This window comes from Tachypleus tridentatus, chromosome 1, assembly GCF_004210375.1.
Source record: "Tachypleus tridentatus isolate NWPU-2018 chromosome 1, ASM421037v1, whole genome shotgun sequence".
In the NCBI taxonomy this organism is placed as follows: Eukaryota; Metazoa; Arthropoda; class Merostomata; order Xiphosura; family Limulidae; genus Tachypleus; species Tachypleus tridentatus.
The window spans coordinates 138,511,072-138,532,940 of NC_134825.1; the positions used below are offsets into that span (position 1 = coordinate 138,511,072).

Genomic DNA, 21,869 nt, shown 5'->3' on the forward strand with positions numbered 1-21,869 from the left:
TCTTTCACATACAAAGAAGACAACTTACCAGTCCAGGACTATAATAACCAGGTATGTATCTCTCACAGATAGATACTAAACACCAAAATGCTTGTTCTGCTGGCATGTGCATTAATAATACGGCAGCAACAGGTGCTTGGGCCTGACAATAACCCACTGCTGGATTAAATATAGAGTAGGCCTTCAAGATTCGGAAAAGATCTGCTTGTCTAAAAATTAAAGTAATACTTTAGTAGAAAATGGGTAAGAAATTTAGGTGCTAAATACAGTTTTCAGTTGGAAAATTATAATTATTGTGTATACATGAATATTTATCATTTTTTGAATATTAAACATCTCTACAACATTGAAGGTATTAAGAAAAAAGGAAATACACTACATTGACTTATGTAGCACATCAGGGGGTTATTACAACTAATATAAAAGCTATCTGTGAGACTTCAATATAGACATACATGTGTATTTATACCATATTATTGCTCTGTGAAATACAATGTCTTCTCATAACTTTCTTTTAACAAGAAAGCAATAACTATTTAGATGATAGAAAAAAACCATTATTATTAATATGGATTTTTATATATATGCACCCACACACTGCCTTGTTCAACTTTCTAGGTTGAGAACAGTTGGCTCAATATGCCATTGTAGTCTATGACAAATTTTGTTCTTTCTTCACAGGTTTTTAAATTTAAAGGAAAAGTACTCTTTTTATATATATATACCTACATAATTCATCAAAAGATTCCAACTTTTTTATTTAAATAATTTGTTTAAGTAAATGGCAGACTTAAATACCTTCAAATAAAACTGCTTATGAAATATTTTCTCAGTTTATATGTCACACATACAGTACTATAAAGTTCATTCAACAAGGTACAAGCTACTTTGACTTATTTACCTCAATATTTGCCAGCTTATTTTTTTTAGTAGAATTCTAATATGTGATAATTTGAAAATATATTTTTATATTTTCCAAGTTTCTTAACTGGTTCATTGATCAAAAGATGCAAATATTTAATATACTTGTAAAAAGTATAGACCTTCTAAAACTGAGTGCAACAGTTTATTTATGAATTGTATTGTATAATTGATATTTTCATAAAATACTAAACTTTGACTTACTGTTAACCCCCTTCATTATGATATGGGTGTAATCCACCCAGTTTGTAACCACAAAAAGCATTCACAACAGTAATTATACTATGACTTTTGATAATGTATGCATATATTAACAAGATTTTGTACATTATTGATAAGGATTACAAGACTATGGTACACAAAATAAAGCTTTTAAAGTAAGTATAATTTTTTTTTTAATTGAAGATTTTCTTGTAATTTTTTCTTTCAGAATATTGACTATTCAACAAACAGAGTAATTTTCATTTTAAAATTAAAAATAGTTTTTGTATTAATCATTTTTCAAATTTCACATTTAAATTCTTTATAACATCCAAATAATTATTGAATATTTTTTAAGAAGAAATTTCATATTTTATTTGTTATTTTCACTATTGAATCAGAATCTCTGTATGTTTGATAGATTTAACCAATCTCACAACTCCCATAGAAAATTAGAAAATAAATATTCTTTCTAGAATGACTACAAATTACAACTCAAGAACACAAATGTTTAGGTTAAATAGCTCAAATCTTATAACATTATACATTTATATCTTTTATTATTTTTATTATATTGACCTTTCAGCAATTACTGGCTAACAACACAGTAGTTACAATAATGCAGAGCACGTACACTCATGTTACTGTATCAAATAATATAAAGCCAACCTTTACATAATAATCAGTCTTCACAGTGTTTAAACATAGTATTTTATAAAATGCAGTCATACTTCAGTTATAATACGTTATATAAGTATATACATTTATTACTCATTACATATAAGTTTTTAAACTTATTTTTCTTAAAACATAGAACAGTAAATAAAGAAGTAAAACAAACAATTATCTCTTCTACTTATGACCTTTGTACTTGGTTGCTGCTTATTGTGGATTATTAAGTCTTAGGAAATTATATACATGGAAAATAATATTTTTTAGGTTTTACATAAACATCTGAATAATCAAAAAACATTAATTACTATACTGATACCATAGAATTTCATCATAATTTATCAAACTTAGTAACTAAGCTATATTTGGATCTAAAAAATATGAAATTTCAAACAAGCTAAAAAGTCAAATTGCCAACAAGAAGGTGCATCTTGAAAGAAAGAGACATCACCTTTACATTTGAAAGTGGTTGAGATAACCACGTAGGGACATTCTGAGATATCAACTGGTCATTCAGATCATATATAGAAGTGAATATAAGCATCTGTTTCCAAAAATGGAAAGAGAAGGCCACATGTTTTATTCAGCACATCACCAATATCTCAGTACATGGAAAAGATACAAGGTTCTTATTTTATATCCTAATTTGTCAATATCAGTGAGTTCCTAATTCATACAAATCTACAGACTTTGTATTTTGATTTCATAAACATCTAATTTGAATTATTGCATGTGCCTTTTTATAATTACTTTTAAATTAGGAAATTAAATGTATAATATGAACATCTGAATGATAAGCTGCAGATTGATACCACACTCGATGACATAAGTTCACAAAATAGTAGTTCAATAAAATTTTCAATGTGAGTCAACAAATGTGATATGGCCTTTGACCCTTGACCAGTATAAAAAAGGTTAACTGATGTTACTTCAAATTGGTAAGATGAGTTATCTGTATAACCTAAACTCTCTTTGAGTGATAAATCAAGAGTCTTTGGGTACCACTACTTCAAACAAAAGGAAGAAGCTATCTTAATAATCATTATAAACAAACTAAAAAGATAGTATATAAGAAATATAGTGAATGCTTACAGAACAGTTGATAATCCGGCCATTTACATGTCAAATATTATTTTGTTATAATTTTATTCAAATTTAAATGGTTGTGTGTGAACACAAAAATTTTGATAGTTCTTCCAAAATTTTTTTACAAACATGTGGTTAGTGTATTTCTGTATCAATAATGGAAACAGATTAATAAAACTATGTCTAATACCAAGAAATCAGTGTTGCCTTTGTGTTTACGAGAAAAAAACAACAACAAGAGATATTTCTCAATTATCCAAAAAATGAAGTACAAAATGGATAAAAAAAATTCTTTGTTGAGAAAATGGCTAACTTACCCATGCCCTTGTTTGTTAACAAACATTTCATGGAAAGGAAACTGCCTGTGTAAATCTTTCTTTATGTCTTCTACAAACTTGGGATCACCAGACTGGTGGTCTATTTCCTGTTGATACAACGCAGATTTAATTTTCAAAAGCAAAGAGAATGTCAGAGTTTTTTTTGTTTAATAATTTGTGTATTAGTACATCATAAAAATGATCATAATTTCATCACACCTTCCATCACTAGATCCATATGAATTTTCTAGTAAAAGTACAACTGCATCTCAAGTGCACCCCATTCTTGGTGATGCCTTTTTTTGTTCATAAATACAACTGTATTTACAAAGCACAAAGCCTCAGCCACACCACCATTCATAACAACCACTTAATTACTTATCACAGGTATTATACAAACTAAAATTTAAAGTATTAATCTCTATTTGTTTTACACAAATTTGTAAGCAAAAGAGAGTAAAAAAAAGTCCTTTTTTCATAAAAGAAATAGGTTAATCCATGAAATATCCATCAATAATTATCTGTCTACATTATCGTATCACTCATGAGTCTTGACATGCACATCTGGAACTTTAGCATACATTAGTTATCAGTATGTGGTAACTTCAGTAACTGTAACTGGTGAAACAGTGCAACAGATGACAATGTAATGAAGCCCCTATCTACAGCTGAAAGTTGTAGAATTACAAACCTCAAATTAACAGTAAAGAAGCAACCACATCAGGAATTATAAAAGCAATCTTTTGAATAAGTCAGTATCCAGACACACAGAATAACTCCTAGCATGATTTGTAAATACCTTTACAAAATTTCATGAGCTTTTACTAAAAAATTCTCATGAACATATGGAGTCAAAGTGATTTTCATGTTACGATTTAAAATATTTTGCTTCATCTGAAAATCATTAAAGTTCATTTGCCTAATCTCTAAAACCTCTTAAATATATATATCAAATATTTTGTTATAATAAAGGATATATCTGATTTGTCATTATCTTTATGCTAACTATATATTGGTTACTCGATTTGACTGCCATAAGAAATTAGGAAATAAACCTAAACTACTTCTTTCTAGAGTGACTTCAAATTACAGCATAAAACTACAAATTTTTTATCCTAAATAGCTTTAAACTCTTAACAGTATATATAATATACATTTGTTTATACTTAAATGTCATTATTCTATTGCCCTTTAACAACATCTAACCAATTTCCCACCCTAAAATTTGTGAATCACTTTGTAAACACAAAACTCACCCTATTGAATTACATAACACACAGGCTACTTGCGAGTTGCTTGCAAACATACCCCCATGAAACTTTTTATTATTATTATTCTTTCTTTTATCTAATCTCACCATATCTAACATTAAACGTTTCCAATTTTTACACTTGTTTATTTTATTAATAATAAAAATAAAGAATACACATAAAAACAATAAATATGGTATTACCTCTGTCTTTTTTCTGTTGATAAAACTTAACTCTGTGTTTTTTTTATAATAATGGTGCTACTGCACTAAATGATTTTTTATTCAATTAAATAATGCACCAAATAAAACAAAGAGCAAACAATAGTATAGAACTTTCACAATTTTTCTGGCTTTCTAACTACATGAGAAGTTGTTAAAATTTGCTAAAGCTTGTCTATGCATTTCCTCTGGTAATACATTATTTGATATATTAAAACTCTGGCTTTCTTTTGGTTACAAATGATTTAGCATTAAATGTCAGACAGAACTATTGGCAATTTCTGAAAGAGCAGATATGGAAGATGGGGTGTATCAAAAAGGGTCTGATTTCCTAGTTCACATCTTTGCAATCAAATAAGATTGAAGTTATAAAAATTATACTTTGCTTGAGCAATGATAATATAATAATTAATAATTTACATTAATTTTGCACTTCTTGGAGGAGTGATAAATAAATTAGAGAAGAGGAAAACTTAGAGAGCAATAGTCAAAATTCTCATGCAAAGAGAAATTCATGTTTAAAATACTGCATTGTAAAATTAAGAATATAAAACTAGACCAATAACAGGAAAGCAGTAAAGTACTAGTTGATGATGCACTACCATCTTCATTGCATCAAAGACATGATGACCAAAAAAAAACCACTCAATGAAGGGTACATTATAAATATATCTACAAAAGTAAAGAAACTGCAGCACACAAAGTCTGTAAGATCAAGTTATACCCCACTTGTTGATATATCATATTGAATACCAACATGTAGCAGTGATATGATAAGGACAGGAAACGTTAACATTCGTCTGTCACAAATCTCAAATAAAATGATTAAATAAGTGGATATAAGTAGCCTACAAACAAAAGATAACAGTTTCCCCAGGACATCACCCCAGCCCTAAAGAAAGACATTAGTGAAAAGATCCAGATTTTTTGGAAGCAAAAGAAAATGTTACCTGGAGTGAAAATGCAAGAATAAACCACATTAGAAGTAACTGACAGTAGACGAAATTGCAGCAGACAACCACTCTAAGGTTAACTTCCATGAAGGTGCAAAATCCCACTGACAGTATCTTAACTAAACAAAATTCAGTGGAACTGTCAAATGATGAGGTGCCATCTTTTCTGAGTCAGAGAGGATATGTTTCACAGGTAGAGAAAAATGTGCACCCAAAACTCGATTTCAGAGCCACAGAAGATGGGTGGATAGTTCCTAAGAGAATGTTAAAATGAAGTGGGCAATAAATAGGCACAAGCTGAAGAATTCATTGCAGGGAAAAAGCTAACTGGAAAGCTGATTTATTGTGAAACAAACACTGAGCAAGGATCCTCTAAACATCCATGTAAAGATAACAATTGATACTGCATGTTTTTGTATAGAATATCATCTAACAGACTGACGAGTGTGAAAACACAGAATGCCAAAGCCAAGCTAAAAATGGGAATATTTAAACTGATAAATCACTACATCATGTGAAAAAAAGAAAAAGATGATTAATATCAGGATGGGTAAATAATTATCTTTGACATAAAAAATTCTTCATCAAAGAAACATTTAATAAAAATAATTTATTACATTCTTATAGCTCCGACCTAGAGAGGAGGAATATCTAAATAAAAACTAATACGATAAAGACATAAGAGCAGTCTCCAATCTTCTGCTGTCTCAAAAGATACGTCAGTAAAACCTCTACAGAAATATTAAGTACAACACTTATATACCTTTGATTTGGAAAATACTCAAGCAAGACAAAATCAAATCCAAACTGGGTCACATTTAGTTGAAGAATAAAGAATCAAAGGGGAAAATCTGATGTGCCCAATCAATGCTAAATGAAGGGTCCATATATGAACAAAAGTCTGAGTTGAACAAAGTAAACTAATTACAAGACAAGCACCTTACAACACAGCCTAATAAGCAGAATAAAAAAAAAAAAAGGTACACAGTGATAAAAACAACAGCAGGTAATAAAGACATCAAAGTAGATACCAGATACCAATGAGGAGAATACGAATAATGAATCATGCTGCAAAAAAAGAATGTCTCAAAATAAGACATGATAAAATTTAAGGCAGAAACTTCATAGTAAGTCAAATTCTAAAACTCACATGAAAACTCTTAGAAAACTAAGAGGAGCAATACAAAGTATACAAATACAAACCAATGGAATTTAAGTTAGCTCTGTTCCTAGATAATACTCTCCTATACTTTCAGAACACCTTTCATTTGCAACAATGTTCTGATAATTTTGAGCTTTTTTTTTTAAATAAAAGGTATGCAGGTAATATTTTTGTACTATACAAAATTTTTTATCATATTTAAATGAGAGATCAGAATATAAAGTTCACTTTGAAAAACAAGAGATTATACATTTATTCTTCAGATATACAAGTTACAAACAAGGAGAAAATGTTATCAATATCACATTACTATAAACAAACTATTTACAGGTTCATATTTCAAATACACTAGTTTATTCCCTCTGTTTTCAAAAATAGCTTAGTGTTTGTGTGCAGAGCATTTAAAACAAGTACAGAGTTGGCATTCAATTTTGAACTTGGCAACATTTAAAGCTTTCTTAAGGAAACTTTTTACCTGAAAAACACATCAATAAGACAGTGAACAACTACTTGTTAAAGATGAACAACCCCGTAATATAGTTGCTCGATGTACATAAATGTCCTTTGGCTATTGTGTTACCTTTTGTAGATCTTTTGAGCTTCAAATTAAATGTTTTGAATAGTTTAGAAACACCATATTCACAAATATTGCTGAATGTTATTTTTAAATCTCAAGCACATATAAAGGATTTTTTCAAGGTAAAAGATATAATCCCAGTGCCATGCCAATCATACAGTGTTTACAAACCCATGTGCACCTTTTATAAACAGGTCCATGCCAGTTCCACACTACATCACATCTTAAAGGTTAAAGCACTTCTTTAACTGGATAAGGGAAATCAGTCCAGCATTTACCTAAATTGCAATAACATGTGACAAGACAGCTAATAACATAGACTTTATTATTCTCTGCACACCAGAAAATGAAATCATTCTTCAAAGAAAGTAGATTTCACTGTTCAGATAACTGAAACCAAAACTAAACAAAATTTCATCTTTTCCTTTATGAATACACAGATAGTGTCAAAAATTATTTGTATTTCCAATATCATGAGAAAGAGGGAGAAATAAAAGAAGAGAGACCAACAGAAGTTAGCACTCAAATTGATAAATTCAGGTTTGCAGAATCTGAAGACAGCTAGGCTTCAAGAAAAAAAAAATCAACATTCATAAAAGAACAAAACAAAAGAAAATGGTAAGTGTTACATAAATTAAGCATCCACATTATTGTTACATCCACTAAGAACACCAGTATACAGTAACACAAATACATTGAAAGTATTGAAGGTTGATGATAATATCCTGCATACTACAAGCAAATTGCATAAGTAAAGCTTCAAATAATGTTAGAAATTTTGATAATGGCATACATAACTGCATCAGTAATGGTGTCATAAGCAAGTAAATAGCATGACTGCCAATAATAAATTCTAAATTATAGGGGTGGAGCTTGTAAGATCTCTTGGTATTTATAAAATAAGTAAAATAAAAGGTCAGACATTTTAGTGAAAGCTTGAGTTTAAACTCAACAAAAAAAGTTAAGTATTTCTGACATAAGTCTATTTGATTGGAATCATACACAAGTATACACCAGTTTGGCAACACAGCATGTACTAAAAATCCTTGTTTTTATGTACACCTTTTATTTGTTGTTATATATATTTTTTATAAAAGTAACAAGCATATAAAAATAAGAAACTACCAGTTTTAGCCTTAAAAAACATCTACTTTTCACAAGTACCATGTGCATATTTCATGTACTGTTTATGATACATCTACACTGTGAGCACTAGTGAATAAGTTAAGACACAGATTTAATAGAATGAAACCCTGAAATTTCAACATGCTTCTCCATTCAGTGAGAGTAAGAGGAAAAAAATTGTGAGTGGATGAAGGAAGGATTCGGCAGATGGAAGAGACATGGTCAGGAAACACAAAAGGAAGAAGAGCAAACCAAAAAACTGCAGACTTAACAAACAGGATATAGCAGGTAATCAGACTCTGAATGAAAATAAAGATGGGAATTAAAGAATAAGATATAGGGGTAAACACATCACCACCATAACAGATGTTTTAGAGAGGAAAGCTCAATCCAGATAGAAAAGAATATTGCAGTGATGGAAAGGGAGTAAAAGAAAAATTGGTGGCAAATAAATCAGAAGGTAAGAAAGAGGAAGAAATAAGTTGTGAGAGGTGGATGGTATAGCAAATAGGAGGCCAAAAGTTGAAAGAGAGGTGGGGTAAAGGCATGGAAAAACACATTAAGGACCAAGTGAGATGTAAGAAGGAGGAGCAGAGCTGTGAAAGGAAAAAAATGATCTAACAGAAAATCCAGAAAGTAGTCGATATAGATCCCAATAACCAGCAGTAATCGAAGTGAGCCAATCCTGGTCAGAAGGCATATGAAGAATAAAAATACGTGCAGAAAAGATGGACAGAAAAGTGAAAAGGATTGATGCAAAAATCAACAATGATAAATATGCCACTTCCATTGATAAACTCTTAAGCAGGTTGGGCAAAGAGTATACCAAATGAGAACTCACTGAAGGAGACAAACAGTGGGAAGTAAGCACAAAGGAAGAAATTGGAACCTTCCTATCTAAATGCATCCATTGCCAGTGCCAATGTATGTAGAACAGGAGAACCAAGTAAGGGAAGCTAGGCCCTCCTGTAAATGATAAAGTCATCAATGTTAGGATGGCCCAGACAAGAACAGAGCCATAAAAAACAAGATTATTGGGGTACAGCTCCAGAAAAAGAATACTGTGAGAAATTTCACTGATCATGTAAGGTCCACAATAAAAGATAACCAAAGAAAATAGGGGATTGATTACAAGGAAGTCAAAGCCTTCAACAGCAAATTAATCTTGCACAGGAAGAAAAGGAAAATATAAGGCTGTAAAAACCCAAAACTCCATATTCCACAAAAAAGTAATAAAAAGTGAGGTTGTGCCCTGCTGACATGGGAAATAAGAATGCTGAAATTAAACAAAAGTGAGTTGGTGTGTTATGAGTTCTCCTCCTTTACTTGTCAACTTAGACAAGCCATCTCCTGAAAAAGACAAAGTGTATAGTTGGAAGAGTCTTACTGAAATTGTGCTTAAAAAGCCAGACATCAATATAATGGCAGAATCTCAATCCCAAGCTATCCCATGAATGTGGTAATTGAAGGGATACAATACTGAACAAAAAAAGTGTGATACCACCTTGGACATAAAATGGTGAAGTCCAAGATCTACTAGAAAGGAGAAAGGGATGAGCATGGAAAATATGGAAACAAGAGAGAAAAAAACAAAGGGTAAAGTCAATGGACAGAACCTGTCATTTTCAATGGTTAGGCTCAAAAAGAATCTACGGACTCAGCCAAATAAGCTCCCATTGTTCCTAGTACCAAAGATAATCACTGATAAGACTGTCGAGCACTGATATCTACTACATATAGTGGAAGAACAGATGAGAGAAGACGAATGAAATGGATAAACAAAATTGAGCTTGAGAGAAAATAGCAAAGAATAATAGACCAAAATCTCAAGCCTGAAGAAGAGACTCGTGTTTTGAAGTTGAAGAAAATGGCTCCAGTTATATTTTAAGCACATGTGCAACCAGTTAAGGAGGACAAGACATATTGTAAAGTTAAGAAAAATTGAAATTTTCAGCATGGCCTTGATAATAAGGGGAAGAAAGAAAAACAAAATATTCTGAAAAAGGGAAAGGAGAAAATAAGAAATAAGTAAGAGCATAAAGATATAACATACCAGAGAGTAAAAGTCATGGATACAGATTCAACTCTGCAACAGAAGAATTGTATGCAAATTTAGATAACAGAAAAAATACTGCTTAAAATCCAGATCTGCACAGATGGAAATTATAGTATGTACAAGTCTGCGTCAAGGACTGAAAAAGGCCTAGGCTATATGAAAGACTTCACCACCTGCAGTATAACAGCCATCACATCCCCTGACAGACAGAGAAGCACCAGATACTAACTGTGGTAGTTTATCCAGAGTGAACAAAGTCCAGTTGATCAACAATAAACATGATGGAAATTACTGTTTCTGTGTAATTCATGCCATGGCAAATAAGAGCCACAAAGTCTACAAAGGCAGAATTTTTTTGAAATTAAACACAAGATTTTATAGATACTTTTAAGTTCATACTGATAATGAAAATATGGAAGTAACAAAAGTACCTGTTTTAACGCAAAAGCTAAATTCAGAAGTACTGTTTGAACAATTAATGCAGAGGAAATTAGCTGCACTAGGAGGCAATGTTATATGGAAATATGGGATTAGGTAGGACCCTCAAGGCTAGTAGGAAGCAAAAAAGTATGTATGTGAAGGACAGCACAGAATCAGGAAAACTAGAGAGAAGAGGAGGTTACTCATCACATAAGCAAAAATAACATTTTTTAAAGTAAAGCTGAGAGTGGAAGAAAAGTTGAAAAATATATAAACTATGAAAAAATAAATAAAAGTGAGAATAAATAGTGAAAAATGATCAATAGTGATGAAATTTCAGAAGTGAAAAGGAAGATTTCCTGAAATATAGAGGAATCTTAAAAAATCAAGTATTTACTTTGATGAATATAAAGCATATGAAACAAGAAAAATTAAAATTGCTAAGTTAAAAATAGACAAAGGAATAAAAAAACAAAGTTATTTCTAAAAGACAAAAATGTACAAACCACTCCCATAGAGCTGTTCTGGTTTGATCTACACACTAGAAATTACAGGTTTGATATATGATTATGAAAACTGTATTTTTTGTACAGTAGGTTATGGATTTGAGGATTTCAACTTGTTTTTTGTTGTATTTACCAGAAAACTGGTTCCACTGGCTTTTACCTATTACCTACAATTATAAACACTTTTGCCTCTTTAAATTTAATGATCAGCTACTATCCATTTTTTCTAAAGTTCCTCTTTTGTTTTTAGAAAAATATAAAACACTCAAATCACACTCAGTTCACACTACATTTAACTTTAAGTCATTATCCAATGGAAATAACTTCACAGTAGATGTTGCCAAACCTATAAGTTCATAACAAAACTGACAAATTTCCGAATAAGATAACAAAAGACAGTTTCAAATCACTGAACCTAAAGGTTGCTGCAGACAAAAAAATGCAATTTTCTTAATCAAATACAAACATGTAACTTGCAGTATAAAGTCAAACCATAAAAATGATATGACAGCCTTTATTAACCACAAATATACAGTCACATTTGAATTATTATACATTATACATGTATACAAGTTATTACCATTTACAAATAAGTTATTCAATTTTTCTTAAAATATAGAACAATAAATGTAAAAGTTAAGCAAACAATTATCTCTTCTCCCTATTACCTTTCAACTCTCTCACTGCTGGACATAGGTTGCTAAGCCTTTTAAAATTTTGCACATGGAAAACACCAAACAATATTTTTAAAGGTTTTATTATATAGTAGAATAACCAAAAAATCATAAATAACTGTAGCAATTGATACCATAGAATTCCACTGTAATTTATCAAGCTTAATAACCAAGATATACTTAGATTTTAAAAAATATGAAACTTCAAGCAGGCTCTAGACTCACCTTCATGAAATCTTGGTTTGAAAGAACATGATAGCTTTTTCACAGATTAAAATGGCTGGCAAAACCAAAGAGGACATTCTAAGCTGTCGACTGGTTTTTCACGTCATATGCTGTAATGACAGTATTTAAGGAACAATGTCCAAAAGCAGAAAATGTTAAACGAGACCACTGTGCTTGATTCAGTATATAAGCCATATCTTAGCAAAATAAAAGGATATGAGGTTTTTATTTTATATTCTAGCATCATAATATTAGTAATTTGAGTTCCTAATTTATACAAAATTATAGTTAGTATTTTGACATCATAAACATTTAATTCTGACCAGTGACACATTCAACATACCACGTGTCTCCCTAAAATCTATATTCAGTTGAGTTCCTTTAAATTAAAAAGTTAACTCCTATCTAGCATTAAAGTTTGAATTATAACCTATAATTTTATTCCAAACTTACTGACATAAATTCTTACCATTGTAGTTCAATAAAATTTTGAATGCAAGTCAACAAACATGATGCATGGCCTTTGGACCTGTGAGTCATTGTGAATGGGTTAATACAACATGACAATACAAGTTGAAAATATTGATGCACTACACCAAGACCTTGTATTACCAAATAATGTAGCCACTAAGAAAAGAGAATAACAAAGATAGCATTTTTATACTTTAACAAAGTAGAATACAAGCTGAAAAATAATTATTGTGGTCCAGCCATCAACTGTAAAAGATGTTTAAGCAAAAGTATCACAATTAAGCCAATTATTCAGTGGGTTAGGACAACAGTGCAGAAAAACCATTGTAATAGATAGTAGCTAAATACAGCTTAAAGATGTACTGGGCACAGTAAAATTTGTTATGTCTAAATGAAAATTTGTTACATTGAAAGATACTAATGGATGAAAACGTCAACTGTAGTTAGTACTTTCATGATCTCTATATTCCAAGATTTTCAAATACTACCATATACAGCATGAAAATGTTTCCAATAGGTTGGATACTACAAATCAGAAAAAGATTGGTGTAAATCATGGGAACTGTGTTGTGAACTAAAAAATCCACACACACACACACACACACACACACACACACACACACACACACACACACTAAAAGAAGGGAATAATTACAGTACTAATGTGCTGCAACACCACTTAAAAAAGTTTTCTATAAATCTGGTCTTCTATCACTGTCTAACAGTGGGAATTAATACATCTGAGTGGTGATAGATTTTTACAGAACAGTCAGAAGCATCTGTTGTTCTTAATCAGTAAGTAAAAACTATGAAGGAACATTGACAATGAATTTATTTTAAGATTTGCAGTACCTATAAAACTTCACTCATATTAGAAACAGACCATGGAATTAGCATTCTTTGCTGAGATTTGTCAAATTCTTGGAATCACAGAGACTAGAGTAGGAGTACTTTATCCTTTTTTGTATACATAAATACCCTTTTAAGTCAATTAACTATTTATTTTTTTCCTGTTCATGAGTTATCACAATTTGATAAATTAAGCTATAAGCATCACTTGTGTTTCATAAAGAACTATAAATGCTATTACACTTTCCACACTCATGCCCTGAAGATCATCACTTTATAGTGCCTTACAAAGAGTATAAAGTGAACCTTATGAAAATTACTAAGACCATATATGATTCACCAAAGAAAGAATGTAACTGAGTAAGTCAATGGTAAGGTAACATCTCTGTGATGCAAATCTTGATAAGTAAAGATCTTACCAATGTAACCAAATATGACAGTATAATATACACCACAAGAAAAAATGGTCTCCAAGTTAACTAGATGTTAAGAAGTATCCAATACAAAAGGATCAATACAGTCATTAATAGAATCCAGAAGCATAATTAGTCAAAACCTAAACATTAGTCACTGTGACCATCTTTAGAAGTATGTTGGTAGTATAATGATCATGTAAAAACAGCTGGTATGCTATCGGTCAGTTACCTCTTCCTTTCTTTATGAACCTGACGATGATCGAAGAAGGTCGAAATGTTGTTTGCTCCTCTACATAGTGCTTCCTCTTCCCATACCAGTTGTGTTTACATATATATTTTTCTCTACAAATGGGTTTTCTTGTCATTACCAATTAGAATGGTCAAATAGCTTAAGAAAAACAAAACACTAGCAGTAAGACAACTTACTGTTGAGACCTCTTCCAAATTATTATCAAAGATGGAGTTACTAGTAGATCCACTCAACCATCTAACTGAAGAGGACCCCCAGTGACATGAGATCAAATGTTAACTAAAACAAGAGGTCATTCCATCTTCATATGAAATTCCATGAAACAATTACCAAAACAATTTGGTGAATAGATAATTTAGAAACAGTGGATGAGAAAAGATCTTGTTCTGTTAATTATAAGCAACAAGATTAAGTTGTTGACTGATTAATAAATCTTTTATAGTGGTAGAATTACAATTAAGTCAGTGATTTTGTTAATTCAGTCCTGTAAGTTTTGAGTTTGTGTTTAATTTAAGTTCTAAAATACATATATAAACTTTAGATACAAGAAAAAATTAACAAGTAAGTGACTGTCTAGCATTTTTAACAGTTTGTGAAACCATTTAATATTAGAACTTGAAATTCAAGAAGGAAAATATTCATCATCAAGTTGGACTGAGCTTTGATTTTTTCCCCACAAAATAATAAAAAAAAAACTGCCCAAAAAGATAAACTAATGCAACAGAAATTTTTAATTTTGACAAAAAATTGTTTTCCTAGTTGTATCATCAGTACTTTTGAAACAGAGTTTGGTTTAACAAACAAGACATTATGTATTTTCAATTTCTGTTTTATAATTTAAATCTTCTATTATCACCACCTAGTGCTAAATATCAACTTGATAGCAAATTATATAACTTTTGATGCAAAGGTGAACATTTCTTGCTGCTTCACTTGTAATACAAATCAATATTTAGTCACAAGCCATATACTGTATCAATCTCTGTTCATATAAGACACATACACTGAGAAGGATAAGGCTTAAAATGTTTTGCCAAGAGCAACAGCATATGCTTTAAAAGATACTACCCTCTCAAAAAAGTTGAGTTACATAATGAAATAATGATAAAATTTGTCATTAAAAAAAAGGGCCAGAATCACACACTCACCGGAAATTTGTACTTGTAAGCTTCTAATAAGTGAGAAGCTCCACACAGATTTTGCCAAGCTTTAGCTCTGAGGGATGGTGGTATCCCTTTTCTGCATCGATTTCTCACCTACAATTTGAAGACAGAAATCAGATGATTCAGCAGATATTGGTAAAGTAAAGCATTAAATGACACAAGTCATTTTACAAGAAGTACTTAAAACACAAGACTGTCAAACAGATAAATTTCTAAGAAGACTTTTACAGTTTCAACACTTCTTGCATAAGAAAAATATGTGTATTTAAAATCCATCATAGTTGTACCTCTGAAGTCAAACAAGCAATTTACATTAGTGTATGAAAAAATATCAACGCATAATAAGAATTATTCTTTAAATACCTTTGACCCATTAATAGATTTATATAAAACATAGATTACTATGATATTTTGCAATTTATTATTTCCTTTAGCTCTTAATTTTGATCTTTTCATCTCTTGTTTTACAGCTCTCATGCCATCAGCCAGACACTGAGGACAGTTCATGTTATGTTTATTTCAGTATTATTATTTCCTCAGCTCAGATTTAAGTTTGAGACTTGTCATATACCATATGCATTGTAAATACTCTAACTTAACTACATGGCAAACCCTTTAGCAATTGCTATTAAATAATATTTTACAACAAACTCAAACTACTGCATTCTTTCATTATTGTAAAAAAGATCTCACTTAGAGTACTGTGTTCTGTCTTGGGTTCCTTACCTTAGGAACACCGAGCTGTTGGAAACAGTTTAAAGGAGGGCCACTGGGGATGGAAAGGTTATCACACAAGGACAAGTTACAATCTCTGAAATTTTCTCTTGAAAAAGTTAGAGGAGATCGTGTTGAGCTATTTAAGATTGTTAAAGTAACTGAAAGTGTCAATACCTAGTTTTTTTGTATTTAATAGTAAGTGGCAGAAATATGAGACACAGATATAAATTTTGGGATGGTAGGAATATGGTGTATTGGACAATATCAACGAGTATGAAAATGAGAACTGAAGCAGTAGAGTTGTGGTTTTTAAAGTACATCTTGAAAGGTATTTTGGATAAGTTACACTCAAATGAAGGTATTTTGCCAAGAGCAGGTTACTGGACAAAGTGCTGACTAACACTGGCAAAAGATGAAGTTTTCTGGATATGTTATAAGGAAAGAAGAGATTGCTAATGAAAGCCAGTACAATCATTTTGCAATTCCATCAGCATTTAGAAAGAAGTATATATCATAAGTATTTTCTTGACTGTTACACCTCAAAACCATTCTACTTATTTCTTTGCTCAGACTTAGTTAGTTCTAACCAAATTTAGCATTACTTCATGATATGTTCTACTGATCTGCCTGTTATTAAGTCAATTTACGTAATACTCTTTTAGGAAATCAGTTTAAATTGAAAATATAATAGAGTAGATAGGAAAAACTGGTGGTGCCATTACTACATGATACTAAAGCATACATTAGCAATGTTTTTGCTAATGTTTTGCACTTTCATTAACTCGTGTCACATATGTTTAAAGGAATTTTTTTAACTTAAAGAATAGAGTTTTCTGTAAACTGAAGTATTCAAGACAAAAAGGAAGAGTTAGTTACTGAATAGAGATGGTTGCACAAGAAAGGTTTTGAGTCTACAAGAAATCTTCTCATAAACGTTTGATTTTCACTAATAATTTGAAAGTCCATAACTATGATCTTATTGCAACCACAAACTAAGAAAGACCAACTAATGGATGACTGAGAGCTGTTAAGGTGGAAAGCATCTGGTAAGTCTAAGACTAGATATGTCAATTTCTGCAAAACTCTCAAGCTGTTGCAAGCCCAAGTAATTCAACTCCAGCTCTAGTTAATTTCAGCTGAGAAAGACTGTATATGTCACTAGTAGGCAAAGTCTGACAATCATACTTGTTTCCCTAATAGATGAGACAGTGAGCAAAAAAGGGAAAAGACTGCAAATTTTGATACAAAAAAGCTCTCTTTGTAATTTGTGGTTGTTCAACTAGGACAACCACAGATCACAAAGAAACATGGAGTCAAACAAAGCATTTGGAGTAATTTCCAAGAGATATGGGATTTTTTCAGTTATATTGTACAGAAATAGATTGAATCTTTATGGACCTGGCTAGGATAGCTAGAGAGAGAGAGAGAGAAAGACTGACCTATGAATGCCAAAATAACACTTAAGAAGCTTAAGGGTTAGGTAAAAATGTATATGTCATGATCGTTTTATAAAGTTACAATCAAAATTTAATTAAACAACTTTATTATTAATCCATAGCAATAAACTTGCAGTTAAAACATAGTTTATAATTCAAAGTTTTATATTAACTAAGTCTTAATTTCTTAGTTTCAAAAGAAAATATTCCCATAAGTTTTAATCACAAGTTCTGTGTGTCACATGATGCATCTTTTGAATTTTTTTCTTCAGATTTCCTCTGTTCCTTTTTAATGCTTTTAAAGAAAGGGAGGGCAAACAATCAAAATCCTTCTTAATGACAATAAACCCACTTGAAGTAAAAATGTATCTCAGAACAGCTGGTATGGGTATTAACATTTTTACTAATAAAGCAGAGAACACTGTTTTGACCTACCTGGTTCATCTTCATCTACCTGAAAATGACCTAGGAATGTCAAAATGTTGTTCTCTACTTTATTATTAATACCCATACCAGCCATTCTGAGATACAATCAAAATCCTTGTCATTCTGGCCAGGTTCGAAAGGCTCAAGAGAAAAGGGACAACAGCCAATACATCCTCCAACATGGGACCTGCATCTGTGGTCTTAATTATGGTATTAAATGGATAAGATGTACCTGAAGTGGTAACATTTACTCCAAAATTCATGCTTGATAGCAAACAAACAAGCAAAATGTTTTGCAGCAAAACATGGGTAAATCAAACATTATCGAGAATAAAATGTAAAAACAAATTATTGAAATAAAGTAAATTAAATTACACAACTTCCAGCAAAAAAAGAACAAAACTAGGACATCTGAATTCAAGCACGGCTAAATGAAAAGCACATAGGGATCACATGCATCATGTGACAGTAGTACTCTTCTATTAGTAGAGAGATGATGCATGACGATTTGCAGGAGAAACATATTAGAATCAAAGGTTTCAATAGGATGGGTTCAGAAGGTTAAAAACTTTGCATAAAGATAGCAGCACAGAATGGGAAAAGTTAATCTTGTAAAAAGCCCAAAGTATTGGATCAGAAGTATATACATTGATTTTTTTTTGCTTTTGTTTATAAATAAAGATACTATTCATTTTTCAGTCGAATGTGTCCAGTCTTCTCCTTTCTCACAAAGGCTTAAAATATCAAGTTTTTAAACAAAGCTACTCCTCAAATTTTCTGCTTGGCCATGCTGTTATCATCCAGGCTTGTCTCACAGATGCATGTAAATCAGTTCATCTGAGAATACCACAATATTATCTCATCTCGAAAGTAATGAAAGAAATTTTCAAATGACCTGTCTAATTATGAGAAAAGTATATTATATAAATGTGAGAAAAATCCATCACACAAGCAGACTTCAAGATAATTTCCTGCTTGTATTTTAAGTTTCTAATTATAACTAAGCTTCAATACTGTTGAACCTGAAAATTAACACAGTTCTTGAATTTAGAAGTATGTGTTTAACTCATACTCTTAACTAATTATTTTGCAGACTAGTATTCTTGCAACATAAGCCTGTTTTGAATAAGTATACATATAGTACTTCAGTCTGGAAAACCAGAAAATAAAGTATCTAATAGGAAATCTAATTACTTCTAAGAAGTTGCATGGAATCAAAAATTAAACAAAAAAATAAATCTTCACTTGTAAAAGCCTAACACTATTTTGAGGTTAAAAAAGCATTTTTCCTGACAATTTACATGAATCTACAGTTTCATGGAAAATATCAACTAGCCTACCTTTTTATACTTTTTGGTCATGAAACGTTCCCAGTTCTCAAACATTTCTAACCATTTCAACTCTCTTTTACGTAGTATTTCAACAGAGACTCCATACTGACTGTAAATATATATATATATATATATATGACATTCTAATAAACTTAATATTAACTACCACATGCAAATGTAACATTTTATATGGTGTTTAAAATTAAACTGGAATACAGTATACAAGTCTCCCATGTCATTCACATGATTTCAAACAAAATTCATAACATGAGTCCTGCCATCAAACTACACAAAACTAGAGTTAAAACTTTTTGTAAGCTGCACTAAAAGCAAGACAAAAATATTAATTATCAGTATTGAGGCTAAAGCTTATAACTTACAAAGTACTAATACTGCATGTACTTACGCTAAATAAACATTTACTCCAACTAACTATGCAGGTAAGATACATGAAGAAACATTTCCTGTTATGGACTGATAGAGAAGTTAGTTCAAGTAAAAGGTTAAACTGGAGAAACATCCTAAATAATTTGTTTTAAGCACCACTTATCTAGACATAATTTCAAATTATTATTTAGTCAACATTTTCACAAACCACAGTCTGGAAAATTTCGTAAGTCAATAACTGGATATTATTGCAAATGACACTTTATTGCAATGTTGTGATCCAATGTGCAATCATTCTATCTGAAGTAGTAAAGTTCATAAGCCATTTCTGCAATACACAGTTCACCCAAATAGAGAAGTTACTATCAAACAGTAGTGTCATGAAGACCACCAGTGCAGAGAATTATTTATTTATAACTGCATTCAAGAGCTGTTAGTATTCATGAACTGAGGTTCCACAAACCTGCAACTAAGATAACAATGCCAGAACTCTACTGTCACTGGTATCAGTAATGAGCAGAAATTTACCTTCTCATTATGGACATGCTAACACTAACTTCAATTAAGTCATGCTTAATGATTTAAGACAAAGGAAATTGTAAACTTCTTACTTGATCACAAGTTGAGACTGAAAGTACATTACTTTGAACTTCACAAATAAGTATAAGCTGTACCAACAATATGAATTAGAAACTCCACCTGTATGCACACTTTTGCACTTCCTCATTACACCTCAAGCACACCCATCTTATTTGCTAAACAACCAGCTCAGGTTTCCAACAGAAAATTTGAATTGTGGTCTAATAACACAACATTACTGACATAAGTAAGGAACCTTTCCCATTAGAGATCTCTTAGTGTATGCACCAATAGCTTTCCAAAAGTGGGTAGCACATTACACAAACGGAATGGCATAACGAGAAACTTGCAAAAACCATCTCAAGTATTGAAAGCAATTTCAAGTTTGTTTTCACCATCATGTTAAATTGATAAGTATCTGGATATCAGATTTAAAGTTCTGAACCATTGGGTATTTTCCAATGCATCCAGATATTCATTTGTCAGTGTGAAGGGAAAGGTGTCAGTGTGTCACCACATTCTTGCCCATGTTCTATACCAGGAATGACAAACTTGCTTAATGTAAGAGCCATATATGATAAACTTCAGGTGTTTGAGAGCCACAAGACATCAACAAACATTATACACACATTTTTATTGTTACATGCACATTGTGTTACATAAATTTTATATAAATATTATGAAATATATGTACGTAATAATATTTATTCATTGTATGTAGTTTTTAAACTGTTAATTTGTATTAGTTTCAATAATCACAAAGTACATATACATATATTCCAAATGTTTTCAAAATCTTGGCTGATTATTGTTTTAACTACATTGAGCATATTTAATACATTAATGAACTGTTTCTTTGTTCTTTTTTAAACTAAAAGTTAAAATTCCTAAACTGCTGACATCATCACTTGTTTTATAAATACATTATTCTCTGTGCTCAAAATGCTGTGTTGACTCCAACAAATTACTGGATATGAACAGACTTTTCAATAAAAACAAAACACAACTGTCAAAAAAAGATATTCAATGGACACAACTGGGTTTAGAATTTTAGTAACATCCATATTTTCCAGCTACAAGTATGTTCAAACACATTTTTATATGGAGCAATTTATACCCATGCAATACGGGCAACATGGTTAAATTTCTGCCTCTGCATCATGGCAACTTGATCACAGACTGCAATCAATGCAACTGTTGACATGGGTCTCAATGAATATTCTTTTGAATAAAGTACAATACAGGAGCTTATCTCAATTTTGAGAGAATGTTGTTTAACTGATAATCAACAATTTAAAAATCTTCAGTCTTTAAGTATTCCACTTTTTTAAACAACTGTAAAGTTTATAAGCATGAGGTTGCACGACTTATAATTTGTTTTTCACAGTTAAAATTATATGTCTTAAATTTTGTTACCGTATTATGTTAATTCATCCATTTGTAATCCCATTTCTATGTTTTCTTTGACTGATAACTAC

General features: G+C 31.0%; 1 protein-coding gene across 2 annotated transcripts in view; it reads right to left on the reverse strand.

Moving 5' to 3' along the window:
- Nucleotides 1-21,869, reverse strand: part of LOC143225340 (TBC1 domain family member 10A-like) — a 68,140-nt gene that overhangs the window by 34,702 nt on the left and 11,569 nt on the right. For both annotated transcript variants that reach the window (XM_076454563.1, XM_076454571.1), the window contains exons 3-6: nt 19,435-19,534; nt 15,501-15,608; nt 3,198-3,304; nt 29-209 (exon numbers count right to left, since the gene is read on the reverse strand). In XM_076454563.1, the coding sequence (XP_076310678.1) occupies nt 29-209; nt 3,198-3,304; nt 15,501-15,608; nt 19,435-19,534 (496 nt within the window). The remainder of the gene's footprint in view (nt 1-28; nt 210-3,197; nt 3,305-15,500; nt 15,609-19,434; nt 19,535-21,869) is intronic.